The sequence below is a fragment of the Nothobranchius furzeri genome, chromosome 15 (genome assembly GCF_043380555.1).
Source record: "Nothobranchius furzeri strain GRZ-AD chromosome 15, NfurGRZ-RIMD1, whole genome shotgun sequence".
NCBI classification, from domain to species: Eukaryota; Metazoa; Chordata; class Actinopteri; order Cyprinodontiformes; family Nothobranchiidae; genus Nothobranchius; species Nothobranchius furzeri.
In genome coordinates this window covers 25,102,604-25,125,560 of record NC_091755.1, presented here as the reverse complement: position 1 = coordinate 25,125,560, position 22,957 = coordinate 25,102,604, and the positions used below count along the sequence as shown (strand labels likewise).

The window sequence follows — 22,957 nt, the reverse complement described above, 5'->3', positions numbered from 1 at the left end:
TCCTGCAGCCGTAGTTGGACAAAGTTCTGTCTCGAACATTCAGTGTGTGTGTGTGTGTGTGTGTGTGTGTGTGTGTGTGTGTGTGTGTGGTTACATGCATGAATGTGTATGTAATCTTCAAGGCCTTTATCTATTCTCAGAGCTGTTGTCATTTGGCAAAGAGAGCTCAGACTGACATGCATTGCAGCCTTGACATATGTTTAATAAATCTTAGTGACTGTCACGTCTCAGACATTCGGGGAGCCAAGTGTGAGTGAGAGAAAATATAGAGCAAGTATGGAAGCAGAAATCTGAGAATAAATCTGACACTGCCGAACAAACATTTGGAGCCATATTCACAGTCTAAACAAATCACAGCAAAACAGATTTGACAAACTCCACGATATATAAAATATTAACTTTACATCAAAGATTCTTCCTTAAACTAAACCAATTCTGTACTTTGGACTTGCTTGGTGTCATTATGCCACCCTGACACAAAAGCCCTCATCAGGAATGCCACAGTCAAAGAACCTTGGGGAAAAAATGGCTACAATTTTGTCAATTTTACGTATGATGCTTAAGTAGCTGAGTCATCCCCTCGATACAGACTTAAAGCATTACTCATTGTGCAAGATCTTGGCTCCCAACTTGGCCATTAACTGTTGGAGTCAACACAGTCTGTTAGAGAAATACCTCGTGAACAAGTTGATGGATTTTATTGAAACTGGAAAAAAATCTTTATTGGATGCACATCTATGACTGTTTAACTTTTGAATCCAACCTCAATCAAGATGACCCCAACAGCTGATCAATCGTAAATAACACAAAAATGGCCTTAACTTGCACAAACTGAATCATGTCTCTATCATAAGATAACATTAGTTTAAAACTCTGCCATGAATGGTGATGTGCATGCATTCCATCGAGGAATGCGAAATCTTTGATTTATTATGTGCTCCCTTTGCTCCTCCTCTGGTTCCTTAATGTTGCCCACCACCATTAAGACTAATGGTTTTGTCTGTGGTACTTTGCAACAGGAATGCTCTCTGCCTTGCATTCAGGACAAACTCGGCCACAGGACACTTTGTCTCAGTGACTTCAATCAGCTTTGCAATATTAACCTTGGGGGTAGTAAAGCTTATCAGTCTCTACGACTATTAACAACTATTTTTAGATCAATGCAAGCTGGTAAAATGACTAAGAATGATGATAATTTTAAAAGAAATGTTTAATCATGAAGCAACATTATCATATTTTTTTCTCCTTAGCTTTTTTCTCAGTGTGAGCTTCATGGCTCCTGTCCTTGGACCGAATAAGGAGATATGATCTGATCATCAGAATACAGCGATGACAACATAGTGTGCATTGTGAGAACTCTGCAGATAAGCTGTAATAAAAGAGTGCAAATGAAATCAGTTGTGACACACAAAGACTTTGTTGGTTAACGTTGCTGTCCAAAAATGTTAGGCACTGCTTTTATTGAATTTTGCATTTGTGTGTAATTGTCTCTAGACTTCACATTGTCAAGAGTCTTTGGAGTCTGTAGCAGAGACTGATGTGGAGTCTGGGGAGCTGAAGGGGCTGAGACTGAGAAGATTGCTGGAAAATATTCCCTTTGATAAGCCGGCCAAGAAGCCTTTGATTAAATGCGGTCCCAGCAGGAGCCCACACTAGGTCCTCTGTGGCACAACCATGTCCCATCAGCAGCTATCAACAGCCCTGGGTAATTACAGCCATCTAGTCATTAGCCTGGGACGCACCTGGAATTCCACAAAGTGAGGGGTGGAAGAGGGCCAGCAGGGGTTAGGATTTTAGGCTGGGACTTTAATAAAACACTTCCCTCTCCTTGACTGATATAACACCCCCTCAACCCGATCCACACAGAATCAGTCTTTGTTACCAACAGCATTGGTGCTTCTGTTTAGTGTCTGTATGTTAACATCACAACCATTGTGTTCCATCAAGACTCTTATGTAATGCAAGTTTTTAAAAACTTTAAATCTTTGAACAAAAAACAAAAACAAAACAAACAAAAAAAGCATGCCAGTATTATACACCATATATTTCTTATGAACATCTGTTTATGAGGCATTGTACAAAATGTTACACAAGCAAGCTCCAGAGCAGAGAGGTGAAGCACATCAACGTCGTTGTGAAAGCCTGTAGCTCACCGGACTGTGACTGCTGGCCACAAATTGGAGAAAAAAGTAATAAAAAATGAATTTTCAGAAGATACGGTGCAACAGGTTTCATTGGTCACCATTGTCACATGTGGCAAATGTAGTAGCAAAAAATTTGTGAAAGTTGTGCAAATCTTTGTATTGCAGTTTAATCACAAAGTGTCATAAGAATGTTTCAATTCATACAGAATTGCCCATCATTTAAAGGAGAACTAGGCAGTTTTGGCTTGCTTTTAGCACCCCCTCGTGGCAATTTGTAGATCTAAAAGCATAAACTATCTCCTCGCTGTGTGTTCATCTTTTTAACACCTTAATCTAACATCTGAAACGCCTCCCAGCCTTCATCAGTGTCTGCAAGAGACATTCCAGCTGTGTTTATGATCTAAAACATGCAGGAAACAAGCTGGAAGCAGACTGCAGCACCTGGTATGTCAAGGTAAGTCCCAACAGAGCGGTCCGCTAGTCTGAAGTTGCGAGTGGAATATTCTGGCCACAGGGGGTAATAGGGGCTGGTGGCCTGTCATTAACCATGTAAAGGGTCCTTTTAGCACATAATGGCTCAATAAAAGGATTTAAAAATATGAAAACATTGCAAAGAGTCCCTTTAATAAGACCAGTACCTCCAATTGTCGCTCACTTCTTGCATTTTTGAAGAAAACAACTTGAACCCGGATCCTCATGTGCACAGATGCTCTGATGTTATCTTGAGAGAAAGCTCAATTTGCAAGTTTTTGGAACATGTGAGAAAAAGGGACAGCTTGTGAAGATTTTGAGATGGCTTGGAAATGCCTTCACAAATACAGTCTCCAATTTGTTGCTAGCAGTCATAGCACAGTGGGATACAAGCGTTGGTTTTCTTTCTTCAGCAGCAGTTTTTTTCTATTTCACATGCTGAAATCTGGGGAATGATCACAGTGATGGGAGCGCTCCTCTCTCTCTCTCTCCCTGTTTCAGCCGATGTAGTGCAGTCTCATCTTCAGATGAGCAACAAAAACATTTTACAATTTAAATAAAGCACTTTAAACACCTATTCTTTTTTCAGTTTCATTAAACGTTCCAGTGACACATCCAACCATCCATTTATTTTAATTCATCTGGTGTCCATCCTCATGTCCTCCCATAGTCCCCACCTTGGATTCCTGTTTGGCCACACAGGACCAACTTTATACTTAGATGTCCACTTCAATTGCACTTACTAAACCAAGATTTTAGAAGAGAAATGCAGATTTTCTTAAAAAAAAACTGAAGCAAACCTTTGTGAGTATATGACATGATGTAATAATACTGAATATGTCTCAGTTAATGTAAAAAAAAACATCATGAAAGCAGCTGTTTTAAACACAGAACCACACATGGAGTAAAAAGTCCGTCTGACTGTGATGAAAGCCAAAGTGATGTCACTGCCTTTACTGTTCATCAGATCCCAGCAGCTGAATCACAGAGTCGATCACAAACAGTAGCTAATGTGTGTTAGTTCGCTTTGTTGGGTAGTGGACTCTAGTGCTTTCTCAAACACGTAGAGAAATGTAAAAAGCCATGCAATGAGACAAGGTGGAGGGGAAGAGGAGGGCAGCGGCGACACAGAGCATTTTTGGATTAAAGTTTCCCAGAATGCTGTGTTCCACAGGATATCCTGCAAAGGGGGTGATGGGTGGGGTTGCATTGCAGGAAGCAGAGGTGTTTGTGTGTCCTCAGGTCTGGTCCAACCACCCAGCTCGTTTTGGCGCTTTGCACGTGTGTATGTCCACGGCTTCCTCGCAGTCCTTACACTCCACTGCACAGCACCATTTGAACTTGCACTCACACTTGGTGATTTGTTTGACTCGAGTAGTGTCATAGCCACGCCCACAACACATGACCTCGCAGCCGTCTGTGCCACGCGATGTCTTGTTGCAGACCCGTCCAGCTGTGCCTAGGGACCCTGAAGACAGAGTTTTAAGGAGTTAGCTCCATCAACATTTCAATTGAAGCTGTAACACTTTTTAACATTTCAGTTCTATACCAAGTTTTTTTGTCTCATATTTTTAATCCTTAACTACAGATAACCTTCAGTCTGACCTCAATCTCATGGACCTCTTCTGTAAAGATGGACATTGTTATGCTGCATTGTTGCAAGTCTGGTAGAATCCATTAGATTGACACAAAAGAACTTGGTTGTCACTCAGTGTTGTGCGAACATTCATGCATTATTCCAATAAATTTGCTGTGGTTTTAATATGAATGAATGCTTCGTGAGTCATTTTCTGTGGAAAAAAGCTCTCACACTTCTGTTTCGGGAAGTAGATGTTAGTGTGAGGAGTGAGGGGGCGAAAAATGGCAGGATTTAGAGTCTTGCTCATCAACATTCATGATATGAAAATGTTTCGCCTCTGATTGGCTAACAGAGCAACTCTTCTGCTGCTTTTGTTCGCTCTTCTTTCTTGGGTAAAAATACAGCGTTGATGTTTTATGTCCACAAACAACATGATCCGCCATGTTGTGAAGTTGCTTTTGCTAACAGTTAGCTTCTGCTCACTCCTGGCCACAAAATCAACAAGACTTGCACAGTCACAAGCCAAGGTGGGACAGTGTATGAATGCAAAATTTACAGTGTGATGTGGAGCTGTCTGGATTTTTCTGACCCAACTGATTTCCTGTTTATTTTCTTTGGCAGCTAATGCAGGAAATAGAGGTAGTTACAACATCGAATTTTGAGGTCATATTAGCCTAATAGCCTACGTACTTAAATATTATGCATTTTAAAAAATCCCATATTCCTCAAAGTGTTGTTATAATTTACATATTATGTCTTTTTGTTTTCAGAAAGTAAACAAAAAAGTATGATTTTAAAAGATCTATTGACACTATGCTTATATTCACACTTTCAAAGGGCTGTGAGGTTGTGTTTAAAGGTGTGGGAAACTCATTTAATCAATACATTTGCAGTGGTCTCTAGTAGAAATGAATGCCTTGCAAGCTGTACTCAGGGCAAAAAGCCCACAAGCGCTTGGATCAGCACGGACAAGTCTGCTGCAGCAGAGAGCGGCACAACACGGCAGGTTTTGGAGTCTTGGTGTTTGGACATCATTCCCTCAGACTAGATAACAGCAATGCGACTCTACCACTGACTTGGATTATTGATGTTTTATCTCCACAAATAACACAAGCTTGAAGGAGGTTTTTTGTGTGTGTGTGTGTGATGGTGTTGCTAAAGCTTACGGTTAGCTTCTAATTGTCTACTAGTTCAACCTTCCCCATCGCAAGTCAAGATGGGTGAGTCCATGAATGATATGTGACGTAAATCTGTCAAGCTTTTCATATCCTATGTTTCAATGTCTATTTTCTATCAGAAGCTAATGCAGGAGGTAGATGTAGGAGACTATTTTTTCATGTTCAGCCTGCATGAAAAACTCCAAATGACCATTTAAAATTAAAAATGATCATTAAAAAAATGGGTTTTCAGTGAACCGCACCTTTTAAAAATGACAGAATGACTTAGTGTGCCTGTGTGTTGGTCTCTGTTGTAGGAGCATGCTATGCAGTGTTTATATAGGTATGCATTTGATCAGTAACTGCTTCCTACATAGGCTGAATCACACAGAAGTGCCTGACTGCATGGGAGAACTAAAGTGTTCAGGTGAAATTTTTGTATTCCTCTTCTTCTGCATGAAGTATCTGGAGTCTGTTCAAATAGTTTCACAAAAATCTAATTATTGTCAGGTTGTGTGGTGCATTAAGTAGGCATTAACTGAATGTGGCGGTAGCATCTCAGAAGCTATTAGCTTGAACTTCAGATGTTTCACCTGGACCAAGTTTAACTTTTTCGTAACTGATTTGAAACACTTGTCGCGGGCGTGGATTGCTGTGTAGTACTTTCCCTATTACCCAACGCGCTGTCTGTGTCTTATGTGAATGTCATCCCCACAGAGATCAGTGCTCATGTTTGGTGTGAGAAGTTCCCTGTTTGAACTGCTACCTATCACAACAAGCTGCCCGTAGAACAACAGACCCACACACACAACTATGCAGTGTTGGTAGAGTGGCCTGTAGTTACTCTGCCTTTCCCAAGCCACTGCTCCCTTTGAAGCATCTGTGTGTGTGTGTGTGTGTGTGTGTGTGTGTGTGTGTGTGTGTGTGTGTGTGTGTGTGTGTGTGTGTGTGTGTGTGTGTGTGTGTGTGTGTGTGTGTGTGTGTGTGTGTGTGTGTGTGTGTGTGTGTGTGTGTGTGTGTGTGTGTGTCTGTGTGACAGTTAAATGGACAGTGGAGCGTGACAGACAGACAGGCTCTCACACTCTGAGGCCCACTCTGCCCTCCAGCTATGCTTAGTTCAGACTGACAAAAAGGGAGAAAGACTGTGGCAGACACACAGAAGTGACTTTTTTTTTAATTTAGCTGCTTGTGTCCCTAGGCTGTGGATTCCACTGAGAAGGTGAGAAAGAGGGGACGGATTAATGAGGGGATGACAGGACCCAAAGGAAGAAGAGATGGAAAAAGCTTCTGATTGATGAAGATGCTGAGGTCAGATTTCCTCAAAGTTTGTCCACCAACCAGCAAAAAGCCATATATGATTAGTCACATTGAACAAGACGTGTGTGTGTGTGTGTGTGTGTGTGTGTGTGTGTGTGTGTGTGTGTGTGTGTGTGTGTGTGTGTGTGTGTGTGTGTGTGTGTGTGTGTGTGTGTGTGTGCGTGTGTGTGTGTGTGTGTGTGTGTGTGTGTGTGTGTGTGTGCATGGGTAGACTGACAGAGGTCAGGTGGTCACAGAATGACCATGTCCTCAGGGTACCAGGATATTACCTTCCACCGACACAACAAGGGAGGCCTGCTGTGTTATCCGACTACCATTACGCCCACACACACACATCCACTGACATTCATCCACACAAAACACACTAGTCATGCATGAGTATACACACAACATACACATAACACCCCTAAAAGATAACAGAGTCTAGGCAATCCATCAACATCCATGAGAAACAGCCTTCTCTTCTGTCGTACCTGCTGATTTGTCTTGGAGGCAGTAATCTGGTGAATTCTCGAAGTAGACAAGATCGCTTTTGGTGAATTTCCTGAAGGCTTTGTTGGCTTCGGCAAACCCTGTCCCATCCTGGTTCATCATCACCTCAACAGCCCCGTTGTATTTCCTCCTCAAGTAGTCGCCAGTCTTCCTGAAGTCAGCCATGGCCATCCAACATGTCCGCAGTGTGCAAGAGCCACTCACACCGTGGCATTTACACTCCAGCTTCATGAAGCGCTTCACAGCCTAAATGAAGAAGTTTAGATTGTTTCAACAACAAAAAAAATAAAAATCATACTGGAAGATTTTTAAACCTTCAAACAATTTTCAAAGCATAAAAGACCACACACATGGTGATAAAAAAATCATGTACATCCTAGTTTTGGTCCTACTACACACAAACCAACACAAAAATATTCCTAGGTCAAATGGGACATTTTGTGAGATCAAACGTGACTTTGTTATAAACAAATATGACTGAGGAGGAGCATGCTGCACGCTTCCATCAAAGTCACCTTGCAGCACGCTTGTTTGTCCTCAGATGTCGGACCAGGACAATCCAACACATTTGAAAGCCACGATTTTAAGATCAGAGCAGTCCCAACATGCTTCAGAGAAAGCCAGAGAGCTGTTAACCCACCACACATGGCAGACATATTGGATACCACTGACTTTGGAGGCATTACAGTACCTGGGTGCATGAATAAGAATGCCACAATGGGCGGATCGGGTAAGAAATGGGCATGATTATTCTGCCTCTAATGTTAGTGAGATGCACAAAATCAGAACCATATTTGCATCAAAGTGGTTTTGATTAAATATGTTTGATTATATTTGTAATTTGGTAGGAAGAGCGTTGACCCAACAGTTCAGGTTTCACTCCACATAAAGGTCAAAATCATAATTTCTATCCAACTTCTGAAACTGAAACCAGTGATGAAGTGTCACAGCTCAAGTACTTTGTTACTGTACTTAAGTTAAAAAAAATCGTTATTAAGTACAATTTTTCTGTATCTGTACTTTACTTTATTTTCTTGAGACCTACTTTTTACTTTTACTCTGCTTCTCCAAAAGGGTTTGAATAAAGACAACCGGACTTAATGGGAAGGTCAAGCTTATACAACTTGGATGAGAAGCTAAATGTCTTCCAGAAACCAAATAAGTCTAGTTGCCGTCATTCAAACACTATTCAAATCCCATTGGAGACTGAAAACCTTCACCAGCATATTTACTCTACCATATTTAAAAACAATTACCTGTACTTTCTACTCCCCTTCCTTTTCTGAAGTTTCAATGTAAAAATACTTTAATTTTCATTTTGTCCAATCCCCTCCACACTGGTAGCTCACTTCCTTGAGTGCCTATGTACTGCAGTATTATAGGTAACAATACTTCAAAAGCACACGTCAAGTTACTATATATATATATATATATATATATATATATATATATATATATATATATATATATATATATACAATTAAATGCTAGTAGAACACTTTTACTTTTATGTACACTTGAAATGCACTTTTTCATACTTTTCCTTGAGTAGAAAATGTCTTTGATGCTTCCATTTGAATGGTCTGTATTTGTATAGTGTCTTCTTAGGGTTCTACAACCATCAAGGTGCTTCGCAACACAATCAGTCATTCACCCATTCACACACACATTCACATGCTGGTGATGATGAGCTACAATGTAGCCACAGCTGCCCTGGGACCCACTGACAGAGGTGAGGCCTGCCACACATAGGCGACACCGGTCCCTCCAACCACCACCAGCAGGCAAGGTGGGTTAAGCATCCTGCTCAAAGACACAATAGCAACATTCACTGGTGGGAGCCAGGATCCAACCTGCAACCCTCCGATTACTGGACAACCTGCTCTAACTCCTGAGCTACTGCTTTCCTGTTAAGTATCTGTAGTTTTACATGAATAAACAAATCAAGTGCTTTTTTCCACCAGTGACTGAAACACATTTGTTTTATGATAATAATAATAAATTTTATTATTATCATTATCATTATTATTATTATTATTATTATTATTGTTATTATTATTATTATTATTATTATTAGTGGTAGTAGTAGTAGTAGTAGTAGTAGTAGTAGTATTTATTGAATATGTTTGTTTTGTTTTGTAATAAGGAAAGTAATTGTCAAGACATTGCATGTCGCAGATCTGCTCACGTACCGTTCTACCACATCGGTTGTTATGGAGGTTCATGAGTGCGCGGGCATCTCGGACTGTTCTCTCTTTGGCGTCGATGAAGGCTTTGGCAAACTTTATCCCGTAGTTGATGTTATCACTGCAGCCACCCCAATCAAACTCGCCTCTGGTGTCACGAGCTCGTCCTCGTTTGTGAGGGTCACAGTCACACGTCTTCAGCTCCCCCTGGCTGCATGCGCGAGTTAGCGCGTACACAACTCCCGCTGAGGAGATGGCGTAGACGAAAGCTGCTTCCCGACTGCCTGAGTTGGAGAAGCGTTACACACAAAACCAAAAGGTAAGCCTGATGCAGAAAATGGAATTAACATCACAGCTGAGGTAAGCCTTGCAGCTCGATACACATGGTGCTATGACACGGCCTGGGTGTGAGCCATGAGGACATGTAGGTGCAGCTGACAGAGTGTATCAGGCCTGATGTGGAATATGGACCTGCTCTGTTTAAATATTATCATGGAAATAATCCTAGCTGTGGGGCTCCCCCTGACTCACATAAATTGTTTAAATACAGACACAGTGATACCCCATTTATCAGCACTGGGGTGATGTCATGAGAACATTATCTACCACTGCTGTGCTCCTCTGTTCTCTGCTGCTTCCTCTGCTTTCTCAAAATATGACTCATGCATTTTGAGGCCAAAGAAGCTGAGAAATTTTGACATAGAGATTGGTCACAGTTGCTTTTTAAAACAAGATTGAGTAAATGGGGGATTCATGCAAACTTATTCACCTTTAGCCTCTTAAACATAAACACAGCAAACATAAGTTGTAACCCTAACCCTAACCCTAGGGCTTGGAGAAATTGGATGCACCAGTTTGTACAATACGGTTATCGAAATGCTTTCAGTGTGGAAGTAATCTTGAAAATAATTGGCTGGATTTATGCTAAATTTATTTAGTTTTCCTAATGAACGCGGACCCAGTTTTGATTTGCCTTCTCGTCGTCTCACGGTGTACAGGCGTATTAAAGGGTGTTTGTTATTTCCAAAACACGTTCAACTGGTCAGGGGTTAAAACTTCTTTTGAAACTGTTGATGTACAATCCACCTCTGTTACTGCAAACCCTCATGATCAAATATCATATTTTTTTCTTTAAACTGGAAGTTCACGCAAACTGTTTTAGTTCTTATATCTGTAGGTTCAGAGAAACTGAAAATGCATCCGCTTACAAATTCCATTCACTTTAATTTCACCATATAGGAGATTCCTCTAGTTCTATGAAATTAAAACACTCAAATCTATCTTCCACAATCTTGTTCACCAATGTGTCCCATTTATTCCAGGGGGTGAGGAGAAGGGGTTAGTGGGTGCTGAGGGGATGCATGTGGGAGAGCACTGACGAGGGCATCGCTGGCCATCTTTCAAAACTAGGCTGTTTGTCTGACAGTGAGAATATCTCTCCAAATATTTACATCTGCATTACTGTTTATTTCTCTCACCCCTACTACACACACACTCACACACTGACATACAGGCAGAGCCAGTTATCTTCATATCTTCCACTTTTCTTCATGCATGGCCAACCCCCACACATGCTTGGGATGGCTGGATAAGACACAATAACAAGCCGTCAGCGGCATCAGAAACTGAATTTTAGGAAAAAGCTGTCTCTTTACGCAACCTGTATCAAGCTACCAGGCACATTGGTTTTGATGTATACCGCATGTAATAAAACATGAATTAGCTGAACTTTAGTTGGCTGCTGGAGAATTTGTTCTAGAAGAAAGAAACTGAGCAACTATTGAAGTTGACTTGAAATAAACATTCCCAATAAACAGCAGGTTTACTGGCTGTTTATGGACTGTCCAGCTGAATGCCAACTTTAAATATATAAGGTAATATTTTATTTTGCGTAAAACTTTTACCATTGTACACAATTGTTCGCCATTTTTTTAATAAGTTAAGCAGCAGCAATTTAGCTGGAGTTGTGTTCTCATTTTCTCAAGAGTATCCTACTGTCTGCATGTTTCTCCAGCCTATGTTTTAGATGCATTTCTATTTCTAAACATTTTGGCTTTTTTATCTATGCTGTGGATTTATGATTCAGTACAAATGTGGACAGGTTATGGTGCATCACTGCAAAAAAAGGCTAAATAAAATCGTTTATCATTCCTCAGAGAAGGGTTATTGAACAATTCTTTGCTGTACTCTTTTAAAGATGAAGGGCAACACTGGTTGCATGCGTTTTTAAAATCCTGTAAATAAAATCATTCTTCTCTTTTTTTTTTTTTTTAAATAAAACTGACATCAAGGGTTTACTATGCAACCATCACAACCTGATTTTAGCCGTTACCTTTTAGTCCCACTTAAAAGAATATCTCCTCTAGAGAAATGATGCAGGGAGCAAATGTATGAATGTGTGTCTATCTCTTCATGTATCAGGTTGTGGCTAATAAAAATCAAATAGCAAGTCTGGGTGGTTATTGATGAGATGCAAGGTATTAAAACAGCTCATTAGTGACTATAAATATGAAGCAGCAGGGCAAACGTGGAGCAGAAAATGAGAAAGAACAGACTGAAAGAGTGGGAAGAAGCGACAGATTGTAGAAGCTGTGGGAAAGGGTGAAAAAGTAATAAGATCTCAGGTTTGTGCTTCACTCATCAGCTAGATGGACATGTTTCCACATGCAGACTTACTCCGGAGCAAGACACGTCCAAAGACGGTGTGGTCTCGATCCAACGTGCTGCAGTTCCATCGGTGGTGTCTGAACTGGTGCTGGCACTCTCTGATCCACTCCTTGGTGCCCTCGCCGATGGCCTGCATGATGTCAGGGTGGCGTTGGCAGAGCTGGCGCTGTTTGTTCACTAGTCCGGGAATGTTGTCGCAGATCACACGAGCGCCAAGAGCGCCGATGTACCTGAAGGGGTCAGAAAAACAGTTTATTTTAAACTGGTTCAGTGATTTTTTTTCTTTTTTTCTTTTTGTCTTTTGAAAGAATCCACATGTGGTGGTTAAGTGATGGCATAGATGGGTGGTTTACTGCAGCTGAGGTGCTGCTGGGTGTGTTTACTTGAGTAGACACAAAGTGGTGAGTGGCATGAAGAAGAGCTACAGTAAAAGTCTTCTGTGAGTCAGAGTTCACTACACTTAACAGTTTAAAGTTTGTGAGTAGGAGGGGAGTGGGAACCATTTACTCGACTTTCCAAATAAATAAGCACTTAACCTCTCGCTGCAAGACCTGTGTGTGTGTGTGTGTGTGTGTGTGTGTGTGTGTGTGTGTGTGTGTGTGTGTGTGTGTGTGTGTGTGTTCTTGTATTTACTACATACTGAGGACCATCATAGATTTCCACCAACAGAAGTAGGACATTTTTCTAAGTGAGGACATTTCTGTGGTCCTCACAATTTTTAAAAGCTTACTAGGAGGTTTTAGATGTATGGTGTGAATAAAGTTTTTGTTGAGGTTAGATTTAGGGATGCAGCAACACTGGTTATAGTTAGGGTTAGGGGGTGGGTTAGGCAAAATACAGTCACAAAAATGAATGGAAATCAGCGGATGGTCCTCACTAAGATAGAAAGACAGACAAGTGGGTGTGTGTGCATGCTTGTTTAAATGTTACCCAGTGGGATAGTAAAAATGGTGTTGTCACAAATCAGAGCTGAGAATGCCTCCAATAATCCTGTCAAACCTGGACTCCATTTACTCACTTTACTCTTTTCTGTCTTTTGCCTAATTGCTCTCATCGTGCTCAAAGTTTCTAATAAAACTGACTTTTAGGGATCCTGTAAAGATGCTTGAAGTTTAGTTGTGATGCTACTTTGTGCTCATGCATGAGATCTCTGTATGGTAACTTCAGGGTTTAGTCACAGAGGGGAAGCCACAGAGCGTGCAGCTGTGTGATCATTTTCTTTTCCTTATAGGGCTGACCAAGAGTATGGACACTGGAGACTCCCCAGAGTGGGATTAAAAGAGGAGGGAAAAGAGAGGTATGCACATCAAAGGAAATCACCAGAGCACCAATTCACACCATTCTGTCACTCTAGCTGTGAGAGAGAAACAAGGACTTGTGAATTTTATTAGACACTCTATCCACATGTTTAAAATAACATGTTGTAAAAAGAAATAGAAATGCTTCTTTTTAATGCTACATCATTATAAGACAATAAAGTCATATTTTCAAGTTAAAAGTGATCTACATGTTGTTGTCTTGCCTTTTTTGGAGTTATCAAATATTTATCTGCATTATGCACCAATATGAAAATGTGGGTCGTTATCGATATCCAATTTTAATAATAATAATAATGCATTGAACTTATATAGTGCTTTTCTAGACACCCAAAGACGCTTTTCACACACTCTCACATTCACACACTGCTAGTGATGGTAAGCTACTTGTAGCCACAGCCGCCCTGGGGCGGTCTGACAGAGGCGAGGCTGCCATTTGGCGCCGTTGGCCCCTCTGACCACCACTTATGGGCCATTCCCATCTGTACCGGGTCGGCCCGGGCCGGGTAGCCCCAGTCGGCCCCAGCCTGGCCCGGTTGATTCCACACATCCTTGTCTTAAGCCCATGTGGGCTGATTCTACCCACCAATCAGAGGCTTGCTCTAATGGAAGGTGTGAATTTGCTGTCAGCAGTGGGTGTGTTGGCCCTGGTTGGCCTGAAGCAGACCCCCTCGAGAAGAGGGCTGAGAATGAGCCTTGGTTGGCCCAGAAAAATACCAGGCCACCCAGATATGTAAACAACCTACGCTACCCGGCCCAGGCCGACCCGGTACAGATGGGAATGGCCCATAACACAGGCAAGTTGGGTGAAGTGTCTTGCCCAAGGACACAGCAGCAGGATACCCCTGGCGGGAGCTGGAATCGAACCCATGACCCCATGAGGCAACCTGCTCTACCACCTGAGCTACTGCTGCCCCTAATATCTCTATTATACCCCTTGACCAATGTGTACCTAATATTGCATTAATATAAGAAGGCATGTAAGAACATATCAATACACTAAAATATTGTGATATTTTGTGTAATGATACTGAAATTATATTTAAAAGTAATGTATCAAATTTTTGTTGAGAATTTAAATGCAAACATTTACTACATTCATCTAGTGTGGTGCAATACAAACCCCTACTATACCTGTATATACATATACAGTATATTATAATATACTCACACCACAGACATGTATGCTTCTGAAATGATTACTATCACTGTGATCACAATTATGCATCATCACCCCATCCCTTTCTGAAAGTGATTCACAAATGGCTACTAAATGAAAAAAAATACTGTTTGTTAATACTGGGCCAGTGTTACCTTTATGTTAAAAAATGACTAACATTGATATTGATGTTGATATATTGTGCATCCCTAATATGCATGTTTCTTTATGTAAAAAGGGTGGTGAACTTTTCTGATTTTGGTGACGATTCTCAGTGCTCCAAATAAAAAAAAAAAAAAAAAAAAAAAAAAAAAACAACATAAATAAATAAAAAGCCCAGAGTTCAAAGCTTTCTGAGCTTTGCAATAACCTGGAACAGACTTTTCAGACTGAACTGGGACTACTCCTCAAATGAGAAGCAAAATGTTCAACTGCAGTAAAATTCAAAAATGGAGTGCACAACTTATCAAAATTGTTTTCTATCATTATCTACATCTCAAATGCATGCAGAAGTATATTTGGCACAGACCTCCAAACCCCAACATGTATAGGACAGCATTGTTAGTATGGGTGTATTACAAATGGCACTGCCATTCAATGATATTATTGCAACTGCGTGCAAACCTGCAGACAGGGATGTCAAAACTGGTTTGAGGGACATTTGTTGAAATGCACTTGAATAGAGCAAATCATGGATCCTTATTTCTGCAAACCCTGCAGCCTAACACCTGTTCACATCATAAACTGCCAAAAAAAAGGATATTGAATGTTCACTGAATTTCTATCAAGGCCAGTAAATGTCAGTTGCAGCTTCAACATGAGCTCTCCTCATACCTGCTTTTAATCTACACAAACTATTGGACATTCCATCACCCTTCAGCCCTCCCACGCACAGACACCTCTCCTATAAACACACAGACGATCTCATTTATGTAACCACAGCCATGAAATATACTCCCAAACCTCTCGCATACACTAAGGATGGCTGAATATTTAGTGAAGTCACTTCTCTCTCTTACACACTCACACAAAAACACACACACACACATACACACACTGAGTGTGTGTGTGTGTGTGTGTGTGTGTGTGTGTGTGTGTGTGTGTGTGTGTGTGTGTGTGTGTGTGTGTGTGGTGTTGGTACCTGCTGGATTAATGACTTCTCTGCCTTGTCCAATCCAGGCTCCAGCTGAGCTGAACTTGCGCGCTCAGCCAACAACGCTGAGATAAATTATACTCATCCTGCTGGTATTATTATGACTACTCAGCAGCATGGCAGGCCAACAAACTGACACAAAGATATTGCATCTTTGACGCAAAATCGTAAAGACGCTCAAAACTCATTCTCAAACTCATAATTTTGGTGATTCTTTGCACTTCATGGTGTGTCTTGGCTCCTACAGGTTGGGTGCTGTAACCATTAAGAATTAAATCAAATTATTGCAGAAAATAACATTTTGGAGGATGTGTAAAATGATGCTGCAGAAGGCTAATTACATATTAAGCTGTTGGTTATGAAACGGTAAAAGATCATGGGCGAAAGAATAATGATACAAAATGAATTGTCACTAACTTTCAATACTTAAGGACAAACATTGGTATTTTACTCCTCATGGAGATAACCAGATTAGAAGCAATTCAAAGCTTAACGGCAGGATTATATATACATATAAAATGGTTATATCTTAATTTTACCACCCAAATAACAAAACAGTGTTAGTGTGCGCGCGCGTCAGTGCCCACTTACCACCATGAAGAATCCACTCTTGGAGTAACGAGCAGCAGCAGCAGCACAGACGCACAATAAATCCTGGAGCTGGCACCCTGATTCTGACAGGATGACGAGGTTCGGGATGAGGGTCCAATTCCCGGCTGAGTCCGAGCTGGCCGGAGTCTGACAGTCCTGTTCAAACCCAGCATTGCTCTGATCGTTATGCCACCAAAAAAAAAAAAAAAAAAAAAGTAAAAATAAATTAATCCTGACTTCAGCTGTGATAATCTGTAAATTGTTTGGGAAATTGTGCACTCAGGACAGGTTCTATGATCCAGAGTTTGACTCCATGTTGCGCGTCTGTCAGCGGAGCCAGGAGCGCGTCCTCGGTGCCATGTGCGCACCAGACTCTCTGAAGTTCTGGCTGCCAACCGTAGGCTTACTTCGTGAGGCAAGTAGCAGTTTTACCCTCACTCCTCCAGGGTCTAATCCTTTGTTTTTTATTTACTCAGAAGCAAAGATGCTTGCGTCCGAATCGGAGCTGGAGCCAAACGTTGTCCTGTGCTGCGGCGAGACTCGTCGCTGGGTCGGATGCTGGCGCCGGACCTCTCCTTTATTAGTGCACCGTGGAAAGAGTGTGAGTTGAGGGAGAGAGGAGGGGGGAGAAAGACATGAGGGTGGGCTCCCTTTGCTCATTGGGTGGAGACAGAGGTTACAGGGTTTGACGAGGAAGGAGATATTAAAAAGGACGCGTGTGAGTGCAGAGTGATGATGCTGCTGATGAGGAGATGGTCTCATTGTACAGAGGCCAGAGAAACACTGAGAGCAACTTAAAACAGACTTTTATTTTATTTTCCAAGACTGATTTGTAAATCACAAAAACGTATTCCAACAAGAATGCAAAAGTATGAAAACAAGTTAAAATGTTCTCTCACATTTGCATCCGTGCACCACAAGACGTGAATTTTTATCTTAATCTGGTGCCCTTGGAGCCTGTGAGGCTGAAGTGATAACTCCCCCCTCAGAAGAAATGTGTAATGCTGTTGTCACTATGGAAACTCTTTCTCCCTATCCTAGCCTGGGGGGACTGTGACCGGTGAAGGCCGTGGAACCATATTTAGGAGTCACTGTGCTCTCTAACCCATCAACTCCATCCCCTGTCCAAACGGAGGTGATGAGCGCTGCCCCATGCAGCTGCATGCACTGAAGTGAGGAGAGTCCCAACCCTATCTCCCCACCTAGTGGACACTTATGTTGTGTAATGTCTGAAGTCTGTGTGCATATCTGTCTGAGATGTTTTTTTGCATAGCAAAGCTGCCCTCTCGGGTGAGAAGTGCCTTTTTTTCCCTCCCCTGACTCTATCCTCATATAAACCCTTGATCTATTACGGTAGCGTGACTCGGGTTGCGAATGACCACAGTCACCAATTCTTGTCATGTGTCTATGTATGTGTGTCTGATCTCGGAATTGTGTGCACTGAAACTAATTTCCCTCTGGGATTAATAAAGTATTTTTGAATTTGAATTGGAATTTGAATTTGAATTGAAGCACAGCAGAAGTAAAAGTTGGAGAAAAAAAAGCAAAGAATGTGAGATCTGGAGAACAGTGCCAACTCGTCCAGCGGAACAGCACTATGGATCAAATACGAACCACATGTGGAGGAGAAACTGCTGAGTCAGCTCTTGAATAAAGCACAAACAGTATCCTCTCCTATTATCTCCTGTGTGTTTATTATTCGGGGCATCGTTGATCACATCTCTGCTCATCCTCATCCCGAAAAGACTCCACGCTGGCTAGAAACTCATGTTTAATGTAGGAAATCAACACATTTTTTGTTCAATGACTTCTGCAAGTTTGTGATCTCTGAGACTGCCGTGGTTGACTCAGCTGACCTCATTAATTCCAAAGACCAAGTAAACAAAAGTGATAAAAATCCCTGTCGGAATTGAAACTATTAGAATTAGCAACAGCTTTTGCAAAGTGCCATTTCATCAAAAGCTTGAGAAAACAGTCCAAGCGTTTATTCCAAAGCTTGTGTTGAAGCTAAGCCTCTTAAACACTGTTCTGCTTACAGACAAGTCGTCAGAACAATCTACAGTTTTTGCACACACTCCAGTGAAGGTATGGCTTTGTATACACATCAGTGTGCTGCAGCTTAGCTCGTGGTTTTCTGCTAAATCAGAGGAATTAAGGAAGGACAAACATGTCTGAGTGATGTTTTTCCCACAGGGACCGGAGCTGGAACTCCTCCATCTCTCTCCCTTTGAAATTAACTCCAGCTTCATCTCCATTAACAATAACAGAGTCAAGTGCCTCCTTGAATGAATGAATGAATGAAAAATTTACCTGGATAGGGTCTAGTCCCACACCCATCTCATTTGATATGGAAATGGGGGAAAGGTGAAATTTACAGCAGCACGAGGGTTTAGAATAATCAAAATGATTTTTGTGTTGATACAATGAAATCACTCCGGATCTTTATTCCTGGAATCAGAAAGAAAGAACACACAAGGACCAATCAGCATGTGCTCTAGGTGGAACAGTTGGCCTAATGGGTCAGTAATGTGTCCCCTGGGTAGGATTGTGTTATGAGATGCCACCAGCAGGCAATCCTGTGATGAGCTCAGCTAGTATTCTTGTCCCTCTGGCAGGCTGAAGCAGGGAGGACAGCCCTCAGTCAGACATGGATGTGGTCCCACTCTGATGTCATTCAGTGGGGAAACTGATGGATAATGGTGAGCTGACTGAACAGAGCAGAAGACATTTTCTGTTAATCCTTGTTAGAGTGTCATGGAAATTGTTTGGTCGTGTGTCTTTTATTCAGCTTGTGCCAGATGCTTAACTGACCCATGTTTATCTTAATTTTTGCCTCAGCATTCATGATGTTTTGTTATCCAGGCAGCAGCCTAAGAGGCCCAGACTTCCCTTTCCTCAGCCTCTTGGGCCAGCTCCTCCTGAGGAATCCTAAGGCATTCCCTCCCGAAAAACATAGTTCCTCCAGTGTGCCCTGGGACTTCCTTTAGGTCTCTTCCTGGTTAGATTTGCCCAGAAAACCTCACCAGGGAGGCGTCCAGATGGCATCTTAACCAGATGCTCGAGCCACCTCAACTGGCTGCAGATCTACTCTGAGCCCCTCCCGGATGACCAAGCTTCTCACCCTATCTCCAGAGAAAAATCATTTTGGCCGCTTGTATCCTCGATCTCATTCTTACAGTCACTACCCAAAGCTTGTGACCACAGGTGAGGGTAGGAATGTAGATCAATCGGTAAATCGACAGCTTTGCCTTCTGGCTCCGCTTTCTCATCACCACGAAAGATCAGAAGAATGCCTGCATCACTGATACAGCACCAATCTGCCTATCAATCCCTCACTCCATGTTTCCCTCACTCGTGGACAAGATCCTGAAATACTTAAACTTCTCCACTTAGGGCAGGACCTCATCTCTGACCCAGAGAAGGCATTCTACCCTTTTCTCCTGGAATACACCCCACAGGACCCCCCAAGGTTGAACACCTTCTCCAAATTCACAAAACACATGTAAAGTGGTTGGGCAAATTCCAACGCACCCTCCAGGACCCCCCTAAGGGTATAGAGCTGGTTCAGTGTTCCACGGCCAAGACGAAAACCACATTGTTCCTCCTGAATCCAAGGTTCAACAATCCGACGGACCCTTCTCTCCACCGTGCTCTTTAAAAGTGTTTGTGTCCACACAACACTGGTTCATGCTTTTAGTTTCTGAATGATTCATAAGTCAGAATTAAGAGATTTGATCAAAAAAGGTACTGGACTAAAACTGAATCAAAAAGCAGAGTCCAAGATGGAAGAGAAAATTCCTGCAGTAGCCTAAAGAACGATTGACATTTAAAGACTAACTGGAAGTCTGGTTTCTTTAAAACAAACTGTAGACTCAAGACTTCTGCACAGCAGCTTGGCTGTTGATGGTTTCCCCCCAAGAAGAGAAAAGGGGATGATCTTAATCCAGTAGTCATTGTTGGGTGACTAAAACTGATGTGTTCAGATGTGCAGTGAGAACTGGTGTTGTAATGATGAGACCAAATTAACTTCCGCGACTCTCAGCAGTTTATTGCAGTGCAGTTCAGTGTCCTGACTCTGTTCTCACTTCTTTGCTCCAGAATAAATTGTCGTGTTAGCTAAACTCTTGCAACTGAAACAGCACATGCTGTCATTTGTCCTGATGTGTCACATTGAGATGATTTTCTTGTTTGTCACTCCTCTCCAGAATGAATCATTACTGATCTAATTGTTTGGCGAAACATCATCAGCTTTTGAAAAGCATCGCACGGCCACAAGGGGTCACCTTTGAGAAGAACAGGGCCTGCTAATTCTAAGTGTTTGAACAGATGATGCTGAGATGTTCTCCCAAAACCTTTTCTGTCAGGTCTGAATTCCTGCTGTATAAGCAACAATGTTTTTTTCCTATAATTGTGAGGATAATTGTTATCGGATTATGCTTTTGTTTTGTCTATAGCGCTAATCAAAGGTCACAATAAAGCCAGGAACCTAAGAATATACAGCCCTCAGAGACAGACAGAACACAATGTGAGTGCCAGAAAACTGGATTTGTGATCATTTATTGTCTTGCAAATTTAGATCTGCCGGCAGAGACAAAGTTTCTTGAACACACAGTGGCACTGGAACTCCAAAAGCTTCTGAAATGTTTAGCTGGCTTCAGGAGAAGCTGTCAGCTACTTTCCACCCAATGCAGAAAGTTGCAACAAGAGTCATGTGTGCTGAGTGAATGTTTGTGCTTGAACAGATGCCAAATAAATCTTGTTTCCACACACATATTCCAGATTATGGACCTTCTTTTCACATCATGTTTGGCCTCTGCAGAGGAAAGCTTTGCGTACTTCCAAGCCTTTCTTTTTTTACCCTTCCAGATAACCATTATTGGATTTTATAAAAGTCATGAACACACAGCGTGTCCATGGGTGTGTAACAGAATGTTTCTGGGTTGCCAGAAGATGCTGTCATGCTGCAGGGGTCTGAAACACGCACAGACATCAACGTGCACTCATTACAGAAAATGATTAGGGCCACTGAAAAGAAAAAAATAAACAAAAGAAAGAGATTCTGGCTTTTTAACTCAGAATTGTGACTTTGATCTCAAAATTCTGACTTTTAACTCAAAGTTCTGACTTTGATCTCAGAATTCTGACTTTTATCTCAGAATTTTGACTTTGATCTTAGAATTCTACTATTTTTCTCAGATTTCTGACTTTTAACTCATCATTCAGACTTTGATTGCAGAATTCTGACTTTAATCTCAGAATTCAGATTTTTTTCTCAGAATTCTTACTTTTAATTCAAAATTCTGACTTTGATCTCCAAATTCTGATATTTTTCGCAGAGCTCTGACTTTGATTTCAGAATGCTTAGTTTAAAGTCAGCATTCTGACTTTGATCTCAGAATTCCGATATTTTTCTCAAAATTCTGACTTTGATCTCAGAAGTCTGATATTTTTTCTCAGAATTCTGGCTTTTAACTCAGAATTTTAACTTTGATCTCAGAATGCTGACTTTTATCTCAAAATTCTGACTTTGATCTCAGAATTCTAATATTTTTCTCAGAATTCTGACTTTGATTCAGGAATTCCGACTTTAAAGTCAGAATTCTGACTTAGCTGTCCGAGTTCTGATATTTTTTTCAGAATTCTGATTTTGATCTCAGAATTCTGAGCTCAGAATTCTGACTTTTATCTCAAAATTCTGACTTTGATCTCAGAATTCTGATATTTTTCTCAGAATTCTGACTTTTTTTCTAAGAATTCTGACTTTGATCTCAGAATTTCTGACTTAGATCTCAGAATTCTATTTATCTCAGAATTCTTACTTATTTCTCAGAATTCTGACTTTTAACAGTAATTCTGACTTTGATCGCATAATTCAGACTTTAATCTAAGAATTCTAACTTTATTCTCTTTTTTTCCCCTCAGAATTCTTACTCTGATCTCAGAATTCTGACATTTTTCTCAGAATTCTGACTTTTTTCTCAACTGTAACTGACACACATACTGATGCAGATTGTTGAGCAGGTGAAAGGGATGACAGCAAAGGGAAATCCAGGTCACAGTGGCTCTTTTTTATGGTCAACATATCTCAGACACCACGTAGGAAGAAGGCAGGTCTCATTGATAAAACATGGGCTAGGACATCAGTCAGCACAAATAATCAGGCTCATTTAGTTCACAAAAGATGTAATCCATGGTCATCAACGTTATTGTTGTCATTTCTTTTACAGCCTTCAAATATCATATGACCAATTTTAATTAAAAAAAGATTGACATTATTTACCTTGGTTGATGCAGGTCAGTTTAACAGCGCTGACATCTTTCAGTTTGAGCAGAACTGAGTTTGCGCTGAGCTGTTTCCTGTTTTAATCTACATGACGTACGCTGCAGGCCATGGATCATCAATCACATGGCAGCTAGCTTAGTTAGCACAGAGAACAATGAATCAATGTATCGAAACAGGAACAAATACAATCTTGTCTGTTTTAGACAAAACATTTTTTGTGTCACTAGGAGCTTGGGAAAATGAATGAAAAAGGGGTTGTTTGATGTAACTGGTTTATACTTGAGCTCGGAGGCTAAACCTTTATGTGTAAAAAGGCTTTAATCAATAGTTAGCTGTGAAAAGTTTAGCAAACCGCTACAGATTTTATTTTAATGAGTGAATGAACAGAAAAACGAGTCACTGTCTGATTCAGTCATTCAGTTCATTGTGACTCCAACTGAAT

The 22,957-nt window shown here is 41.2% G+C and overlaps 1 protein-coding gene across 1 annotated transcript; it reads right to left on the bottom strand.

The window, feature by feature from the left end:
* Positions 1–3,396: 3,396 nt before the first annotated feature.
* LOC107390935 (protein Wnt-2b-A) lies at positions 3,397–16,486 on the bottom strand. Its single transcript, XM_015967946.3, has 5 exons — positions 16,233–16,486; positions 12,023–12,243; positions 9,353–9,630; positions 7,142–7,406; positions 3,397–4,083 (listed from the first exon to the last, which is right to left on the bottom strand). The coding sequence occupies exons 1-5, from the start codon at positions 16,403–16,405 to the stop codon at positions 3,854–3,856; spliced, it is 1,167 nt and encodes a 388-aa protein (XP_015823432.1). The 5' UTR covers positions 16,406–16,486; the 3' UTR covers positions 3,397–3,853.
* Positions 16,487–22,957: the final 6,471 nt, after the last annotated feature.